This window comes from Epinephelus moara, chromosome 1 (genome assembly GCF_006386435.1).
Source record: "Epinephelus moara isolate mb chromosome 1, YSFRI_EMoa_1.0, whole genome shotgun sequence".
Taxonomy (NCBI): Eukaryota; Metazoa; Chordata; class Actinopteri; order Perciformes; family Serranidae; genus Epinephelus; species Epinephelus moara.
Window position 1 is genome coordinate 28757810 of NC_065506.1, and position 20314 is coordinate 28778123.

The 20314-nt window shown below is 40.7% G+C and overlaps 2 protein-coding genes across 16 annotated transcripts in view; both read right to left on the reverse strand.

The window, feature by feature from the left end:
- sox6 (SRY-box transcription factor 6) overlaps positions 1-9408 on the reverse strand; it is a 149224-nt gene extending 139816 nt beyond the window's left edge. For 5 of the 6 annotated variants that reach the window (XM_050043098.1, XM_050043116.1, XM_050043089.1 and 2 more), the window contains exon 1: positions 9012-9408. The gene's annotated coding sequence lies outside the window, so the exon portion shown is untranslated. The remainder of the gene's footprint in view (positions 1-9011) is intronic. The other variant, XM_050043079.1, reaches the window with a different exon arrangement.
- An 8332-nt stretch (positions 9409-17740) lies between these two features.
- The window catches only part of plekha7b (pleckstrin homology domain containing, family A member 7b), a 93689-nt gene continuing 91115 nt past the window's right edge, over positions 17741-20314 (reverse strand). For all 10 annotated transcript variants that reach the window (XM_050043011.1, XM_050043003.1, XM_050043009.1 and 7 more), the window contains one exon: positions 17741-18390. In XM_050043011.1, coding sequence (XP_049898968.1) covers positions 18368-18390 — 23 coding nt within the window. In that variant the 3' untranslated portion in view covers positions 17741-18367. The remainder of the gene's footprint in view (positions 18391-20314) is intronic.

The following is a 20314-nucleotide window of genomic DNA, read 5'->3' on the forward strand; positions in this document are numbered from 1 at the left end:
AAATATTCAAGAAGTCAACTGTGATGTGATGCAGAAACCCCAGTCTCCGGCGTAGAAGTCATGCGCCTGGCCGCCTCCTCCTCCCTGTGACTTTACACTGCGGTAGAAGAACGTAACTCTGCGAACAAGCTTTGACAGTGAACGTAAATCGCCATTGCAAATTAGCTGCATATGAACATAATTGTAGGAGGGAGGGTTTTGAGGTCATTTGTATATATTTGTATGCAGTCTGCAGGGTCATTAATTGTGGTCGTATAATATTCCAGCAAAAGCAAAAGATCCATCTTTTTTGAAATCTAAACATTTTCGCTCCTTAATACTTGTTCCACAATGTCATCCCACTCTCCTCGGCAAAGTTTTTGTAGATCTTACAGACCGTGTTGTCTAGTGGAAAAAAAAGGAATGAGTGTTGCTGTTGCTCAGACAGGTCGACCCCTCCCATCTTCCTCTGGTCCCCCCTCAGTCTCGTCCTCACCCACCTCCTGTCAATCATCCTCCCTCAGACAAGTCTCCTCCCAGAGGTTTCTACACCCGTACTGCCTGGCAGAAACAGCTCTGTGTGTGTGCGTGTGCGTGTGTGTGTGTGTGTGTGTGTGTGTGTATTGTGTGTGGGCGGGTGGCGTGTGCCAGAGTGGCTATCCCCTCAGATTGTCAAAGAGGCTCATGGGAAATTTACTGCATGGGCCAAACCACAGGCTTTCTCTATCATTTCAGCAGATTTCTCCTTTTTAGTCCCATTCAAGAAAGTGATTATCACAGACGGTACTTTCTTTGGCTTTATTCTTTGAGCTCCGACTCGGGCTTTCTGGGCTTTCCTCACTGTAGTTGCACTTTGCTTATAAATGTGCAGCTGAGCCAACCAGGGGTTTCTTAAGTGCAGTTTCAAACTGGAGCAAAAAATGTTTCCACTGCCTTCAACAGTTGTTTCTAAAGCATGTGCGCTAATTCACGGACTCTCAAAGAACGAGCGGATGACTGTTAATTCAAATTTGGTTTGAGCTGAGAGTTCAGATTTTCCAACAGTAGTCTCTCTGTTGAGGTTATGGTTATATTATGGTGCAAGTAGGCCGAGTGATGGATAAAGTTGCTCCAGAGCTCACCCTGCACCAGCGCTGGCAAAAGTAGGAAAATGTGCCATTTGGAAACAAATGAAAGAGGAAAGTTTCGAAGCTACCACTGCGTATATTTCCAACCAATACAGTGCAACAAGTCTTCTCGACCACCTTGAAAATACAAGATTTCCCCCGTGAAAAATTCACTCTGTGTGGCGTCAGGAGGAAAATCAATTTCTGAGACTAAAGGAGACGGAGTTTGATCTACTTACACATCATCAGAGGGGTCCGAGGCATCATGAACACTAACATCATTATTTGTGCAGAGTCTTTAGTCTCAGAAAGTCTCAGAAAATCTGCTCTTAACCCATCTTTTCACCAACAGGGCCTGAACACTGCCCTCGCTTTACTCAGAGAGAGGGAGAGGGGATAACAAAGACAGACAGAGAGCGAGAGAAAGCCTGTGGTCGGGTCTGCTGAAGCCATTTTCTCATAATGCACATTAAGGGCAAAACCCTGTAACACGTCCAAGTCAGTGTAAAAAGAAATTATTCAGAGAGGAAACAAAAGACCTAGGCAAGAAGAGATGCTATGGTTAACTTCATCAAAACTTTAGCCACAAGACCCTTTCCATCTATTCCCCCACCCTCCGTCTTTGTCACTTTGATTTATTTTTGGCATCGTGTATTAGCATTTTCCACAGGAAAAACTGTTGGGAATCTGATTTCTGGCCCAATACGTCCTTTCTTTTCCATAACTTCCTCGCCTGTTTTAGATGTCACAGTAGCTGCTCCATGATGCAAGTGGTTGATCAGTATTTGTTTCCATCCAAGAGGGCTGACACACACTATCTGGGGAGCTTGGAATTCGGCAGTAGCGAAGACAAAGTGTGTTTTTGTTTTGAGGCTTGTCTTCAACAATGTAATGAAATCAACAAGTTCAAGCTGAACTAAGATTTAAAATTAGTGTTAATATGCAAAATATGGTGTCTCGGGCCGTTCTTGCATTCATCCAATTACATGGTGAAGGTTTTCTTGATCACGTCAAACCTTTGGTATTATACTTAAACTCACACTTGTCAATCAGACTGGAGAAGCCAAACATGTGGACCAGTCCTTCTGCATCATGGATCGAGGTGCCATCATGGCCACGTCACTTCAGTGCATGCTGAAGAAAACACTGCTCAGTATCATGTCTTCAGATACACACCATGTACGAGCACACATACAAATATGTACACAGAAGTTGCCAATCTGATCTGAGATCAGTTGTGTGCCAACAAAACGGCTCCCAGCCTCCTAAAGGCTGGACCGCAGAGTAAAGAAGCCAGAAGCCCCATTGGCTTCATCACAACTATGGAGCATATTTTACATCTCATGTCAGATCAAGTTGGCAGATACCAAGCCGGCTGTCAATCTCCACCAACTGGATAATGTCTAATCGTTCAGCTTTTTACAGACAGAGGAGACCTGTGTAACTGGAATACAAAAACAACTACTGCCTTCAACGGGGTTATTCATAACAAATAATGAATTCAAATATGGTATGTGCTCCAGGCCATAATTGCGCTGCCTCTCCCTCATGAGACGATGAGGTTTTTAAGGCCCTCGCTCACATTATTTTACATGAAAATCCTCAGTGTCACAGCCGCTGTGTTGGCTCAAGTGATATTTTCATAGAGTCCTTTAACGCTTCCTCCAAGGCAGTGGCTCGCCCATGGGAGGACCTGATCCAAGCACAATGGGGGGGATCACAAGGAAAAGGCTTGTTGTGACGCTTTTGTGTCAGAGCAGCGCAAAAGCCCACATTACACTAATCTCTTTTCCCTTGTTCACTCACAAGACACAATCTCTGGTCTTCAGAGCTTCTTCGATTCTAGCAGGGGCAGAAATCACTCGGGGCAAAAGATCACAGCCTCTTCCTCTTTTCTTTCTTTCTTTCTTTCTTTTTCTTTTTTTTAAATAATCCCAGCATTTAGCAGCAAGGTCACACAAACATGCACATGTAGACTGTGTATCTATCTATCTATGAAAAGTTAATAGATTGATAAATAATCATAACTCCTCTGCGACCTAAATTAAAGCTGAGTGTGAGTGCAGTCAGTAAAAGCTGCTACTGAGTCAAAGTGAAAAAAAAACAAAAAAAAAAACAATAATTAATGCACGGCTCTCTCAAACTGTAGCTAACAAAATGGTTGCCACAAAAAAAAAAAAAAAACAGAAAAGAAAAAAAAACTGGCTTTGGATTCTGTACCCAAATGTCTGCAAAGGGAACATGGACCGACATGAGTGTTTGTTTAAAATTCAGTTTCAACCACCTGCACTCTTTTCACACAACCTGACAGTTCTCAGCCTTGGTCCATATGCTGCTGTGTGTGTGTGTGTGTGTGTGTGTGTGTGTGTGTGTGTATGAGAGTGTGCGTGCATGTGTACTCATGCTTGCGTCCCAATGCCTGTCTGAGAGGGAGAGAAAATGTGTGTGTGTGTGTGTGTGTGTGTGTGAAAGTGTGAGTGTGAGTGTGTGTGTGTGTGTGTGTGTGTGTAGGGACTCTAAAATCCACCACATTTTAATTACTGCCCGGCCGCACTGTGTGCCTCTTTGATATGGAAATAAAGGCAACCATCTTCACACAGCCACTGTACAAATCTTCATCTGATTCATAAAAAACAATGAGCCCAACTAATTCCTCCACCTGATTGCAGTCCCAGACCTGTGTCAGAAACACGCGGCCACCGAGGCCCCGCCAATTAATTCTACATATTAATGTGTGATTTAAAAAAATCAACAGAGGCTACTTAGCATAGCCGCGACTGTTGCATTTTGAAGTCAAAGTTAATTATGCACAACTATGCTATGGACTAAAAGAAAATGTCCAATTATTTTGAGAAAAACATTTTCGGTGGGAGAGTGAATGATACAGATCAAAATGGGCCACTTAGGTTACTTGTGCAATTATGCAGTTCCTGTGAAGATTCACATATTTAGATTTTTTTTTTTCATCTGTAATCCTTTAATGTCAGCAATACTGTTCACTTACAGCAGCCAGAGGGACACAGAGATCTAATAGAGCAGAAGAAGAAAAAAAACTGCCCCTGCCCTTGTCGATGTTCAGTAAGTGCTGGCGCACATACTGTAGGTGCTATTTGTTTCTGACTAAAAAATAGCATGTACTCAAGTTTAATCTTTGACACTAGAGGAACCTGCGTTCAAGGAAAAGCATGATCTTAAGAAAAACAGGTCTCTTAATCAGATTGTTGCAAGTTAAAAGCCAAAGATGGATGAAATTCAAAATATAGATGCTTGAGATTCTTTTTCAAGCGGCTCGTGTGTTACATTGGTGTGTTACAGTGTGTCTTATTAATCTGTCTGGCTCCACTTCCTCGCAGCTTTTCATGTAAGACGGCGACTTCGTGGAGGTGATGCCCCACTGTCTGCTCTTGATGACTCAGTTGACCACTGATTTCATCACCATTTCTCCTCTATGTGAGGTGACAACGGCGCAAACAGAGAGAAAAAGCCACAATTTCAGCCGGTACAAGCACAAATCCACTTATTACAAACTGAACACATCTGTACTGGTTTTCTTTGAGCCACAGAGCGTCGAAAACGCGATCTACCAACTGCACTTTGGAGCACAGAGGAGGCATGCATGCATTCATTATACATAATACTGTGCAACGCCTAATCACAGTGTCGCGTGACAGGAAATTAAGCATCATGGCAGAAGTGACATGTTACTAACTTGTCAGAAACTTCATGTTGAAAGGGACAAATTACAAAAAAAAACTGCTGTGGCATATTCCCATCAGTTTTGATCATTGTTGAAATATTCTACAGCACATTAGATAACACTTAGAAAGACAGATGTCACAACATGTGCTGCCACATTTATTATCTCCTGCGGTCCTCCACCCTTCTGCTGCCCCCCCTCCCTCTACCTTTACCAGGCCTGCTGTTGTTTACCTCCTCTCATCTTGTTTATCATCAGCCGCTCCCTCCACTAGCACGAAGAGAGGAAGACTAGTACCTGTGCATCCCTCAGCCGACCCCCTCACCCCCTCTTCTATAACTTCACTCTCCCTGCCCGCATCCCAGCAGCGTCCTGTCACTTGGAACAAAATAGCTGTCTTTCTGCAGAACACAGTATATATGGAGAGATAACGGGATGTGTAAGGTCTCAGTTATGCGGTGTAAATGACATCTGGTCTGCAGAGACAGAGTGGCTTTTTGGATTTTGACGTTTCAAATCAAAATCAACAGTAGTGTTTATCCGTGAAAGGAGCGACGACATTCTCTTGCAAAATATCTGAGAGGGGGAAAGTATCACTCATGCATGCACACATGCCAAGATGCACAGGGGCTCACACACACACACACACACACACACACACACACACACACACACACACACACACACACACACACTCACACACACTCACACACACTCAAATAATAAAACAATGACAGATTTACAAAGATTTAAAATATCTCGTTCTGCACAGACTGATTCAGCCTCTACACACACTATCACACATATTAAAAATATTGTTTCTAACATCTGCAACTGACAACACATCCCCATTATTCATAACCCCATTGCACAGTTATGTCGATAAAGGAATGTTTTTTTCCTTCTCCAACTGTGAAATCAGCTTATCATGACTCGGAGCTGCTCGTAATTTCATCAAAGAATTCTGTTTGGCAGCGTGAAAACTGTTAGCAGAAGAGCAAGGCCATAAAATGAAACCTACAGTAACCAGCACTTTCACTTCACATCACCGCGTGGCTTTAAGAGAAATAATATTTGATCTTTCTTTTTTTTTTTTTTTTTAAAGCAGTGAAATTAAGTTACACTTTACAATTACTAACACGGGTGTACGGTCTCAGCACTGGTGAAGGGGCTTTTATCTTTTTGAGAAGAGTCACAGGTGTAATAAAATTCCCTGAAGACAACATCTGCTGTTAACTCCAAATTTTCAGATTCACCATCTGTGTAAAAACCCTCAACCAAAAGCAAAATCAATAACCAATGTGCAGTTATAGGATAAAGGAAAAAATATTTAAACTATATCACATTAAGCACACTTCTTCCTGCCCCTCCTTTCCTTTCCTTTCCTTCTCTCCTATTACCCTCCTGTCTTCTCTTTGATCCCACTAATTGCTGGCACAAGAGCTTGCTTTAAACAAACCCTACCTTTACATGATGAAGAGTTAAAACTACAGCTAAAGTCAATTTAGTTTGTGGCACTCAGTCTAAACAATTTTAAGGAGGGCTCATCCACAACATCTCTCTTCCACCCAATAAAACAAATCATAAAAAAGCCTCTAATCGCAGTGTATGATGATGATGATGATGATGATGATGAAAAAAAAGGATTCTCAGCAGCAAAGTTGCTCTTGCAACACGGGAGACATTGGACTTGGACAGAGTGCAGGATGTGTTTAGACAAGTGAGCCAGGTGGCTTCTCCCTTCATGCCAAAATGAAAGTCCTAAAAAATCTTTGAACTTACTGGCACATCAGCGTCAGCGAGTCTATATCTTGTGCAGAGTCCGGGTTGGAAATGCTGCCTTTTTTCTCAGTCTTGCAAAAGCAAAAAAAAAAAAGCTCAAGATCCACCCGCAGATTAGTCCTTGAAAATATAGAAAAACTTGCAAGGCCAGTCAGTATGAAATATGATGAATGTGATATTATTGCCTCTGCACTTCTGTTTAGTATCACGTCCCAAGAAAATGCAAGTTTTTGATTAATGCTTAAATTACAATTCTGTCTCAGGCAGCACTGAATAAACAGAAATTATTTGAAGGGATCACACTGCTTTAAAAAAATAAAGCAAAACTTAAATTTCCAGTTATTAAAACGCACGTTTAAGTTGTGTGTAAGGACTTGCAAACAAGTGTGGAAAGGAAGAAGGTGGTTAATTAAGATGCCGGTGTATTTCTGTGCGCAAAAATAAGTGAGATATGTTAAATAAGAGCCAAGTGCGGGTGTGTGGCATCAAAGGGCTCTAATGCCGCTTTTCACTCTTTCCCCCTTCTCGCTCTTTCACTGAGCGACACGCTGAGCTGCACAAGCCGTCACAGAAACTCTTATAGAGACAGAGCCGAGTGTCCCTGTATAGCAATCAGGACAATGTGCTGAATGGGCAGTCTAATTATAAATGTGCCATTTAGACTTGCATTTGGTCTCCAGAACCGCCTTACCTTATGAGGAAACCTGCGCTCACAGCTACAGAAAGAGCAACTGTTCGGAACACAACAGCACGAAGGAAGAGGAGGAGGAGGAGGAGGAGGAGGAGGGAGAGAAAAAGTTTTCCTCCCCGACACCGCGAGGAATTCACCAACAATGTGTTTTTGTTTGAGGAGTTTTTAAAAGAAAAGATCAGTTTCATTAATTAGACACAGGTGTGTCACAAAAACGCACGTGCTCGGCGGTTAATAAAAAGAAAGACGCAGCTGTGCCATTCAGGTTACAGTGAGAAAGTTTGTGCAGTTGTCACAGTTGATTTTCTCCTTTTTAAATTATTATTAAAACTCACGCAGCAGCTTTGGAGAGCTCGTTTTGTGCACAGCGAGGTTGACTAAATTTGGAATTTGTCTTACAATTGGGGGCCATCTCCGTGCTGCTATTATAAACCACTTATATTTCACTTGTCACAATTATGATCAACCTGGAAATTTATTTATTAGGTGCGTGCAGCATAATTATTTCCTAATACACAATATTTAAAAAATGATTTCCCAACACTCAAAAAGTTTTATTATGGTCTGAAAATATCTGTGCAATAATTAATCTATTTCAAACCCAGATGATTAATTTTCTGTATTGTCTTAAAGTCTAAAACACGCCCAATTATAAGAAAACAATTTATCCTTATTACGCACATTTACGCACTTTCCACGTGTGAACTTTTGTGTCTTCACTCCGGGAGCGCCGAGCTTCACAGCCTTCGGCTTAAATGGAAAACTGTCTGTTCAAGTGCATCTTCTCTAAATGGACAAGCCCTGCGATTGTTGAATTTAATTTATGGCTTATGCATTCTTGAGAGGTCAATTCCCCTGACCTCCCGAGAAAGTTAAGGAAGAGCAAATTCCCAGACTGCACGGGGCCCAGAATCTGGGTTTCTGACACTTAAAAAAAATCAGACAAAAATATACGTGTGAGAGGCAGTTTAAGGGGGCAAAGAGTCTCGGCGTGTGTAAAGGTATAATGAGACATGAGCGAAGGCTTCAGATAAACTTGTCCACCTCACATGCAGCGAGAGGAAACCTACCAGGGCGCACGGTATTGTCAATGAATAGTACCGCTTTGTGGACAGAAGTGAAACTGCCACCAGCAGAGGAAAGTTACGGGACATGTAAACACAAACACCAAACTGCTGTCAGGCTTTAAAAATCCACAGTTAAGTACTTGTTTAGGACGTTTAGTCAACATATAATCGGTGACAGCGGTCCGGCTCGGTCTTTACGCTGCAGTTTACACCGAACAGCCTGTGTCCGCTCGCTCGGCTTCACGCTGCTGCTGAAATAAACAAAGACAAATAATGTGATTTCAAACCTTCAAAGCTGCTTCAGGATGTCTCGGAGTTTAGTTCAGATGGAGTTAGATGCTGAATTTAACGCTGATTTACCGATTGTGAGGTGAACCCGAGCGCCTCCGAGACAGCCCCGCGCCACTCTCGTCTCGCTTGTGCTCCGCTTGTTTTGGTGAAAGCGACGCATCAAATAATCGCAATACTGAAAGTTTGACAGTCATCCTCCCCGTCACAAAATGTGCAAACCAGTTTAAGCATAACACACATAACTTTCTTGAAATTGTTTTGACGCGAAATGCGCGCACTGTGCCGGAGCAGCTCACTGACAGCGCGCTCGACTTTTAGGAATCAAGCATTAAAACACAAGGTGAAAATATCAGGACAACATGTTGGAGGAGAAAAGTAAAGCAAAACGTGTGGTTTACCTTGATGATCTGAGCCGTGGAGATGGTATTAATGCGTCCTTTCCCGTGCGTAAACACTAGCAGACTACACACTTTGTAGGAAAAAAATGATCACTGAGCTATCTGTTGAGCGAAAACTTAAGTCTGCTCACACGGGGCCATATGAGGGGATCCCGACTACTCTCTGTGAAGTTCAGCTGTCCGAAACTACAAGTACCTTTTGTTGTTCGCCTGTTCTGTTCTTTATCTCCCTCTCTCTCACACTCAGACAAGAGAAGACGATGGGTAGAGCTGCTGTCAATCTTGGCAATCAATGCGCGCAGCCATGTCGCAAGTATTCAAAGCATTTCCCGTCGTGCAACATCAGAAAGTGAGTGGCCAGGGCATTGATCTGAGGAAGGCAAAGAGGCAGGACTCCCCCCTCCTCCTCCCAGACAAGAGATGCGAGAGAGAGAGAGAGAGAGAGAGAGAGAGAGAGAGAGAGAGAGAGAGGGAGGGAGAGGGAGGGATAGAGAGAAGGAGGGAGGGAGGGAGAGAGAGAGAGAGAGATTTGTGGCGAAATAAAAGTGGAGACAGGGAGGATGGTTGTAACTGCCCGCAGTTTAGTCAGTTTAATAAGCTTACTTAAATGAACATCACTTACAGGCGCAGCGACTGAAAAGTTAAGGATGACTTTCCCCCTTCTGCACATGCCACACTCTCCCCTTTTTGTGACACCTTTTTGTATTTGTATGTTCTTGGAGCACAAAAAACACACTGACCTCTCCATCTCCAATCAAAGCGCATCAAAATCTTTACAGTAAAATAGTTGCAGCTCATATGAGATAAGAGCAGGTGAGAGGAACCCTGTAAGACTTAGATTTGTGTGATACAGCAGCACTTATTAACATAAATTAAATCAGCACCAATATATAGGCTACATAAGCTTGTCCTTTTCTTATGACTTTATTTTTTTTTTAAATTCCCAAGTAAGAAACAAAAACATTTTTGATTTACACACTCCTCAAACATCTCCAGCCTCTCTTTGGATATTTGCAAATTTCATGGACTGGAAGTCACATCATGCACCCCTGCCTTTTCTATATTTTAAAAATAATTATTTTGACAGATTATCCTATAAAAAGGACGTCCAACATACACATTCCTCTCGTCATGCAGAGCGTTTCAGATTTATTTCCAGGCCGCCTATTTATCATTAGATAAATAAATTACTGCATTCAAGGAAAATGCCAGAAATAAAAAAGACTTAACCTCACGACATGGTCAGTTTGGAGAGACACAGAATTTAGATTAATAGACCGATTTTAGAAATAAAAATAATTAGAGTGCAATTGTTTAAAACAAATATGTAATGTGTGCAAAGGTATGACAGAAAAATGTTATTTTGCAGCATCATATTTAACTTTTAACTTTCATAAATTGATATATTTTATATCTTAATTTTTGCGTAAAATTCCACAAGAGGTTTTAACATACTAGATATAGGCTAACTAAAAAAAAACGAGTTCATGCACAGTCAGGTAATATTATGTTAGAGCCATTACATTTATTTAAATAAATCCGGTATTGTTTTTAAAACAGATCGGGGATCAGCCGTGAGACATCTGAAATTAAAGCAAAGCTCAGTCGGCTGACCCAGGCAACCCCACAGGTTTGGACCACTCGCCAAAACAGGAGCTGTTCACAATGAGACACTTCTCTGCATTGAATGAACATATGTTAGAAATTATCAGCTGAGCTCGGTGGAGGCCCACAGATGTCAAACACACCAAATAAATGACAACAGGAAGCTGCACAAATCAGAGAATAGACAGACAAGAGCGACTTGAAAAAAAAAAAAGTTGTAATCTAAAAATCAGCAGCAGCTTTTTTTTGGAAACAAATATACACATTACAGCTCTCAGCCACTGAGACTCCAGTGTTCAGCACGCCTTAAGTGTCACAACAAGAGACTATCACGGATCACATAATAGAAATAAGAAAGTTACTTACAAAGAGAGGAGACAGCAGGACGAAATTGTGATTGTTAACTGCAGAGTCACATAGAGATACAGGAGGGGAGGAGAGGCAGAGGAGGAGAGAGGGAGAGGGTGACAGAGAGGAAGGAGGGAGAGAAGGGGGAAAAGTGGCCACACAACTCATCCACAACATCGTATCTCCTGTGCGCCTCACTTTGCCTCCTTTTTTTGGTTCAAGGTGAAATAAAAACGCACATCTCCATCCAGGAGTGCGCACCACATATTCCTCAATAATTTTGCTTTTTTGGTGCAAGTTTTACCTCTTCAATTTTCCCTGCAATATATGTAAGAGGGAATTTTACTGCGTAAATTTGGGTAAAGGGAAAAATAAGAGAGGAAGACTTACCTTTGCGAAACTTTCCCTGCAGTTGTGCGGACTCTGTGAGCGCCTCCTGAGATTCAAACACTGTAAAACTACAGCACTGTAACAGCTGTCACCAGTTTTATCAACTAAAAACTCAAACACTGTGACTCACCTCACTGTGGTGAATTTAAAAATAATCCTGCAACTATCTAACACCGTATTTTTCAGATCCATGCATGATGATTCATATGTGCTATCTGCTCTGTGTGGAGTCTCTTCAGGAGCGGACTTACCGGGACGCAGATGTGTGTTTGACGTGTCTCATGCGCCACCTTTTGGCCACTGAGGGAAACACTCAACCCGCAAACATCAGATGACTATTAGAGATAAAATAAGAGGATTTAGGCCACAACATGGAGCCTTTTTAAAGGTAATTTTCTTATGTTTAAATGTGGTTGTAAAGATGAAAGCAGTGAAACACTTGAGCTTTCTTCTTTTGGATTGTTGCTGCTTAAAATGGCAATCTTATCTGCATCAGATCAAAAAATGAGTCATTGTATTTGCTTATCATGGTATTTACCAGCAGGTTTTAACACGTACAGTAAAGCATGGTGACTTATGGTTGCAGCTGAGCAGGTGCCAGCGTGCACAAATATAGACTACAGTACTATTTCTATAGAGGTGACTGCGATGGCTTCCTCTTTACAGCTCAGATGGTGGAGTGCGTGATGCCCGCATGAGGAGCAAAAGACAGTCCAACTTGTTGGGGGGTAAGGCAGACACATTTGCATACCCTGTGAGTCTTTGATGCATCTTGAAATTCAAGTCTAGCCCATAAATATTTGAAAAGGAGAGTGCATGAAAATCAACATTTTTGTTACATTAAATTAACATGTGTTCTTCTCCTGTTCTGCATGGTTAATTAGAGAACACCATTCAGTCAGTGAGTGAGGATGAGAGAGGGGGGGTGGGGGTGGAGGTTGGGGAGGGAGGGGGGCGGCTTTGATTACAGTGCAGCCAGAGCAGGTTTCAAAGGTGTGCGAGTGATTCATGCTCAGGAATACAGTGATTTGTATTCTCCATGAGGAGTCACAATTATCTCCATTATGACAGAAAAAAAAGTTCTGCTTTAAAGCTTTGGGCGTGACATTAAACCAACATGAGGCTAACGTGTGTCAGGACACGGGCCAGCCTCTTTAACAGTAACACTTTATTTTAACCCCGCCATTTAACATGTATAAAAAGCATAGAAACAATTACTAAATGTTTATTACGCACCATAACACACTGTGGTGCAGATATAAGGGCATTCTTCAAGTGTTTATGGATGTCTTAACAACTGTATCTCCTCTTATGAGGCATTCAGAACTGCTGTAAAATCAGATAACTCAATTCAACTGAACTTCATTTATCCTGAAGGAAATTTTTGTGTCAGAGAATGCTTCAAATGACAGTAACCACAATTCAGCCAGTACCAACCAGTAGATTCCCCGGGTCAGGGTCATTCACTGGGCCACGTTTTAGAACAATAGTGTATGAAATATGTGGCAAAATATACAAGATAAGAAGTGTTTTCAAGGGGCGAAAGCAAAAACTGGTGCCTAATCGAGTCACAATAGGAGTATGATAAGTACAACAGTTACTAAAAATGAACTAAAATGGTGGAGAAAAACAGACTGCTCCTGATAATCAATGTTATATTGAATATGATATAACATTGAGAAGTAGTACTGCACATGACTGAGGAAACAACACTGCACTACATTGACAAGTGAACATGATACTGAAGAATAATATTGCACATAATGTTGTGAAAAATATTGCACAAGATATTTGAAAGTAGTAATGTACCATATATTGATAAGAAATATACCAGACAAAAAAAACTTAGCCATGCCAGGAAAGGCAACCATGCACTGCTGTCCAAAATAATCAGTAGCAGCTGTAATTATAGCCATAAATAAACTCAATAAGTTGCCTTTATATTATTATCACTACTGGCTCTAGTAGTACGGTGTGCTGCAGCTCTACGTGTGGTTTGTCCAAGTTGTCGTACCCCAGCGGAAGCTTTTACTTGACAGCTGTGGGTAGCTTCAATCAATGTCAAACACTGTACTGTCTCTGTGTGTCATCACTATTCAATGTGTTAAAAAGTGGGAAACAAGAATGTCATATGAGCATTATGTCGGCTATTTCACTTTCAACTCATAGTTTTGTAATGTGTCAGTATGAAAAAGATCATTAAAAAAATCATACCATAGTTAACCATAAAAAGTAATTAAACGTGGCATGCTATAAAATGTCAGTTAATAAGTCAGCGTGTGCACTCATATGTATATGCTGGCTGCCTCAGTCATCGGGACCTCTGATATTTTTGTTTCAAAATGTTTACGTTTCTAAAAACTTCTCCTGAGGGGAATTCTCCTGGTGGGCTGGATTACAGGGTGTTGATTGAAAATGGGCCCCCCCAGTGTTAAATAGGTGATTACGGCCCTGTAACACAGTTAGTAGTAGTCATATTGAATCACACTGGTTTTAAACACATTAATAAATACTTCTAAAGCTGCCTGCATGTCAACAGGTTAAAAGTATGTTACTGTAAAACACACTGTTAAACTATTACCAGTGTATAAATACTTGTTATTCATTATATAATTTAAACTCTAACATACAAAAGATTGGTACATGTGCATAACCACATACAAAATATTTTAGTATTCAAACTGAGGGACATTTTTACTTCATATATTCTTATCCTGACTTCAGAAAACATGCTGATGAGCAGACACACCTTTTCCACTATGGACAAGTGATGGAATTTTCATCTAGAAGCAAAACTAAGCTCATGAGGTCGACATTTTTTGGCCGCTCTGCTCAACATTTACCCTCATGACAGTGAGCAAAACAAGTGACTTGAGTACCATATGACAATGTGGTGTTTGGGGGTCCTCTGCCAGAAAATTTTGAGCATCAAACACTTCATTTCTTGCATTCTGGTGAATGTTTATGCACTGATTTGTGACTTTTCTGCATCACGTTATGGTGTTAATGTCCTCTGCTACTTTCATGTTCTTCATGGGACAAATACACATGTTCTAAATATTGAAGTCCCCAGTGTATACCCCCTAAAATCTACGCCTATGACTATGTTGATCTTGCCTTGTAAACCGTCACCCAGCTCATGTTAAAGCATTGTCCTGAGTTTTTGTTGCATGATCTGTAAAAAGTGTAAATTGATAACACACTGTAAGAAACGTACAACCCCACACAAACTTCCATGAACACACTGACCTGCCATCAGCGAGACCACTCCTGCCAACGGTCACAACCGCCGACACGGTCCAGTTGTAACGGGCCAACATCCACAACACCAACACTTTTTAATCATTACTGAATGCCAAGTTATGCAATTAACTCAAACACTATTTGCATACATGCAAATCGCCTCTCTCCCAATTGGACTTGCAAAGTGGGACGCTCTGTTCTCATTAGTTGACCCAAATCTCTTACTTGTAACTCTGGATTTCATCAAAGTTTAGTCAGGATCTAATATTTCCTTTCAAGTTAACAGAGAACCACTGATTAATCATGTTGAAATAAGGAGTGCAACATGCCAATTCTAATTATATACTTATCAGGGACACCATCATACAGCCCATGCCAACAGTACTACAAATATCAACCGTGTAGTACTCATGGATACACTTTAAGGCAATTGTTTATGATGCTGTATGTATTTCTGATTTCATTACTTGCAGTGTTGTTATCTGAGGCTTGGTTAAGAGTCAGGTTAGGGGAAATCTTATTCTTCTACAACCTTTGTGTTTTTAAGTTTCATCAAATGCATCTCAGAACATGATTTTTCTGTCTCTTAAATAAAGACTGATGGAAGAAAGAGACCATGATAGTGCAGTGTAGATCCGTAGTCGCTGTACGTAGTAAATTTCACTTAGATCAGTGAGTATGTGCACACAGAGCAGCTAGATTAAAGAGGAGGCCCAGGGGCATTTGGTTCATTTACAAAGCAATTGCTTTTATGTACAAAAAGCCCAATTCACTGTAGGTATTGTAAAAGCCTTCCGTTTAAGGGACACGAGATTAATTCATTGTTTAATGTAACACAGCACTTTCTCAACACACACTTAATCATTTATGTCGAAGGAATTGTGTTCTCCTGCTGTTTAATATATTAAGCCCGTAAACGTTTTATACAATATTTAATATTTTTTACATTGGCGTCGTCTCCCGAGTGACATCACAACAGTAAAACCTTTGAAATAAATGCATTGTTTTAGTGAGTGCAAACAGTCAGGTCAATGTGCTGCAGCGTGACTGTTATCCAGCCTTCTCTCTATTCTTTTTATAGCATGCACATTGGGAAGAATATTCAGTGATTCCTAACTCTTCAATTATTCAACAAATCACCATTCCATTTCTTACATATTAAAAAATGTACCGTATGTGGAGCTTGGAAATGATAAAACAGCATAAAATACTATTTTGAAATCAAAGCACCTATTGCATCGGCTTCCTTGGTTTTGTATTTGTACAATTGGACTACAATCTGGATCCCCACAGCGTGCAAAGGAGGCGCCGGCTGTGTTTCCACTGTAATCTAATCCTCAGACGTTCACAGCGAGTAACAATAATATTTATGTGATGGAAATAGGTATCACTGGGAATTAGGGTAGGGTTTCTCTTTTCTCTTCCCCTGTCAGGGGAAAACTGTGAATATGTTACAAATTCAGTGTGCGGTGCAGGGAACAATATAGACCTGAGAACAAGGTCGGACTCCTCAGCATGGTCTCAATGGGCTCTTCCTTTCAACACAGACCTGGCAAAAAGGAACCCTGACAAGAAAAGCAGCACAGCTCAAAGCTTTAACTCATCCAGACTCATCTGAAGTAGACTTTAAACATTGATACAAAGCACTTTTACTTTTGCAGTTTCAAATGAGACATTTCATTTACTGCTACTTATTATATTTTACTCTCCTCTGCAGAAACTACTCTAACAAACATCCCTGTCAGGAAACTGAGCAGTATGTGTCTCCGTCTCTCCTTCTGAAAAAAGCATTTCTGAATCCAGTAAGTATTTAGTTAAGGATTAATGCGGGAGGCCTTGATTGCGTTTAACAGAACAGGACCCAATTAGCATAATAGGCCCTCTTTCATTCTCTTTGAAGTCCAGAGCATAGAATAACAAATGTATATGAACCACCAGCCAAACGTCAATACATGGAAATGCCACAATCCTCAGTGGAGGGTCTTGGGTGAATTTTTGCAGGAGGAGGGAAAAACATCCCATTTTATTGCAAAATAAGCAGAACAGAGGATGTGATGGGTCTTCTAGCCACCAGGGCCAACAGGCGCTGTGGGGCCCCCGATCCTGGAGGAGAGATGGAGATGGAGGCAGAGAGGATGTGGCTGCTGAGGGAGGTGCAGCCTCCTCTCTCAGGTGTTTTTTATTTTTTATTTTTTCAAAGCGCACCACGATGCAGAGGAGTGAAAGTAATTACTCCCCAATTAAAGATGAAGATGTCACTTGGGGAGGGAGCCGCAACACAACGGCTCACTATCAGACAAGCGAAGGAAGGAAGACGTGGGCGCTGTATCCACTAAAAGCGTGTGCATCACAGCCGATCAGCGCATGTAGGGTGATTCATGATAAATGTAATATTTGTGTTGAAAACTGCGGAATAACAGTGCAGTTGCACTTTCTATTGAGAAAACATTTTCTCTATATTCTTTTTGAATCAGAAGGTCAATACATGTACTTCTCAGAGGTTTCTTTTACAATTGCAGCGGAGACATAGTTCATGATTTAAAGATATGAATTCTGTAGTTCAGAGTTATTAGTATCCACCTTCTTGGTGGAAAATACACGGAATTAAAAATGCCCTTTTGAGCTGGAAAAAGCTTTGAACTTAAGAAACATTTCAAGAAGCCTCTCTTTTTTTGTATTGAAACTTCACCTCCTTTGAGCATGCCATAGTTTGGTTCCCTTTTCAAATAATAGAATGAAGTTTAATAGGTCAAGGCAATCAATGTAGAGGTTCAAAGAGAATCTCAGAGCTATGATGAGCACACATTTTGTACTTTTCCTTTGTACATGATTAGAATAAAGATGCGCTCAATGAACACATCAGTGAAATTTAATAAAGAACAAAGGCTATTTCAGGTTAAATGTTAGTCATTTATGTAAACGTTGCCTTTCTTAGTCTGATTTCTCAATGAAGTCAGTTATAATGCAGTGTAAAGTGTTTTATAAACAGGTCATAGATCATTGAACGTCCTTTAAATAACACAAATTTAATACTTCTGGCTGATATGATATTGTCATCAGACAGCTGAGCCTGTATGAGTTTCAACTCATACAAATAAACGTGAGATAAAAATGAAATAAATACTCGTGCAATGAATCAGATATTGTGTTAATATCTTTAATATTCACATTTTTATAAATTTCCATTGTGCAACCTTCCCCAGTCACACAGAAAATATGTTAAAGGTTATTTTCCGTCCTGATGTAAGCAAAAATAAAATTCATTTTGGCAAGCTAAAAGGAGACTGGCAGTGCTACAGGTACGTACATATGATATTTCAAGTGGTTTGGTGTAAGAATATTATCTGAGTTTCGACAAAAATACTACCATCATGACGCTTTTAGTACCTCTTGTTCTTAACATTCTGTACCTGACGTGAAACAAACAAAAGACACAGACAAGTTCCCAGTTGAGATCACACTGCAAGTAAAAGCAACTCAGTCATACCTTGAAAACATGATACAGTGTACGATTCAAAGTGCAGTAACATGTAGAAAATATTATTATGAGATTAACATCTTGTTAGACTCTTCCATAGTTAATAAGCACGGCAGCTCCCACTGCGACGTCATCCATTCTTCTGTCGCTTCGAGCAACGAGTCAGTGCTGCGTGGGCCTCAGAGAGCAGGTTAAATGTTTAGTACAGTTCTTGTACTGCTGTATGGAAAGGTGTAAATGTCCATAAAATCCTTTTCTTACAGAATGTTTGTTGTCGTTGTGAAGTAGCACCTCAGTGTCCAGAAATTGCTTGAGCTGAGAAGTGACGAGAGAGAAAGGCAAAGTGAGTACAGGAACAGAAAATATCAGAAAACAAGAAAACCATGACAGCAGAATCCATCAAAATGACGTAATACTTGTCTTTCTTTCATGTTTTGGAGCCACAAATTAATGAATCCAAAAAAGGGGGCTCTTACTGCCTTAAGAGGTCGTTCCTTTCCATGCACAACGACTGAAAACATGTGCAACATTAAGAAAATATTTCCTCCCTGACATAGAGAATGTAATAGTCAATTAAACACCTATCCTAAACCCTATATCCTCCTGCCAACCATATCAAACTAAAGCTATGTTACTAAAACTGACAGTGAAGAACAATTAATTGTAGATATTATCACACAAAATGCAATAAAAGAAAGCCAAAGAATGAGTGAACCGTTTCTGTGTTTTCATTGTGTACGAACACAAATCCTCTCATACTCTTTCTCAATTAAAATTTTCAGTTAAAATACAGTTTTATAGTGTAGCAATATAGCATTGTATTGCTATACTAGCCACACTACTGGCTGGTGAACAGTTCTGCAGACACACTACTACTGTTAACAAAACATTCATTCATTCATTTTCCGTAACCGCTTATCCTCTTGAGGGCCGAGGGGGGGCTGGAGCCTATCCCAGGTGACATTAGGCGAGAGGCAGGGTACACCTTGGACAGGTCGCCAGACTATCACAGGGCTGACACATAAAGACAGACAACCATTCACACTCATATTCACACCTACGGGCAATTTAGAGTCACCAAATAACCTGCATGTCTTTGGACTGTGGGAGGAAGCTGGAGTACCCAGAGAAAGCCCATGCTGACACTGGGAGAACATGCTACACACAGAAGGGTTCGAACCAGACACCCTCTTGCTATGAGGTGACAGTGCTAACCACTGCACCACCGTTAACAATACAGTAACCCCATAAGCACTGATAAACATATCTCTGTGCTGTCCCAGCTGGCACCGGACGTCACTGTGACATCAGAAGAACGTTGTAATCTTGTGTTGGACAGACTTTCAAGGATGGTTGGAATGAAAATCAAGTTGACGATATTTTAAATGTCTTACAATGTTAGAGTTTCACATTGTGCTGATGTTAATGTTATGACGTTTTGCAGATTCTACGTAAGGATGATGTTGGCAGGAAGACAGGAAGATACTGGATTTTGGTTACTTTACAACACAACTTAAAACCAGCAAAATATCAACGTCTACGTAAACGTATCTGTTGTCAGTATTCTACATCAAATTAACATTGGCATTATCTTGACACTGAATTTTTGTCACCCAACGTTACAACCTAAATTCAGCCAACTATCAGTGTCTAGTGATGTTGGTGGCCAGCTGGGTGTAGGTTCTGAATCCAACTGTCTGTCGTTCTGATCATTAGCAACAGACACACAACTGTAAAGTGGCAGAGCAACTTCTACAAACCAACTACACATCACAGTCCGTCTTTAACAGCAGACCTGAATGTGGGATGAGAGAGCTGCAGGAAAAAAGGTTTGGGAAATATCCAACACAGTTCAACGATACACAGTAAAGCATGCAGTCACACACAAGTTCTCAAGGAATATAGATTCCTCGTACAGCAGGTAATGACACATCAACTCATGCCAGGCTGACAGGGAGTCATTTCATGGTCTTCTGACATGACATGATACTAAAAGGTCAAAGGTCAACTGCAGCTGGATGGACACTTTGTTACTGTGTGTGTGTTGTGCAGCACATTATCTAATCTCCATCCAGCAGTTTATTTCATACATGTTTGTCCATGGAGGGCTAATGGATATATAAATATATCCCTACAAATTCAAAAACTAAATTTAGAATATTTGTCATTATTTGATGATGGATAGAATTTATTTAATAAGGCAGTAAAATGACATAAACCCTCTTTCTGTGTTTACAGT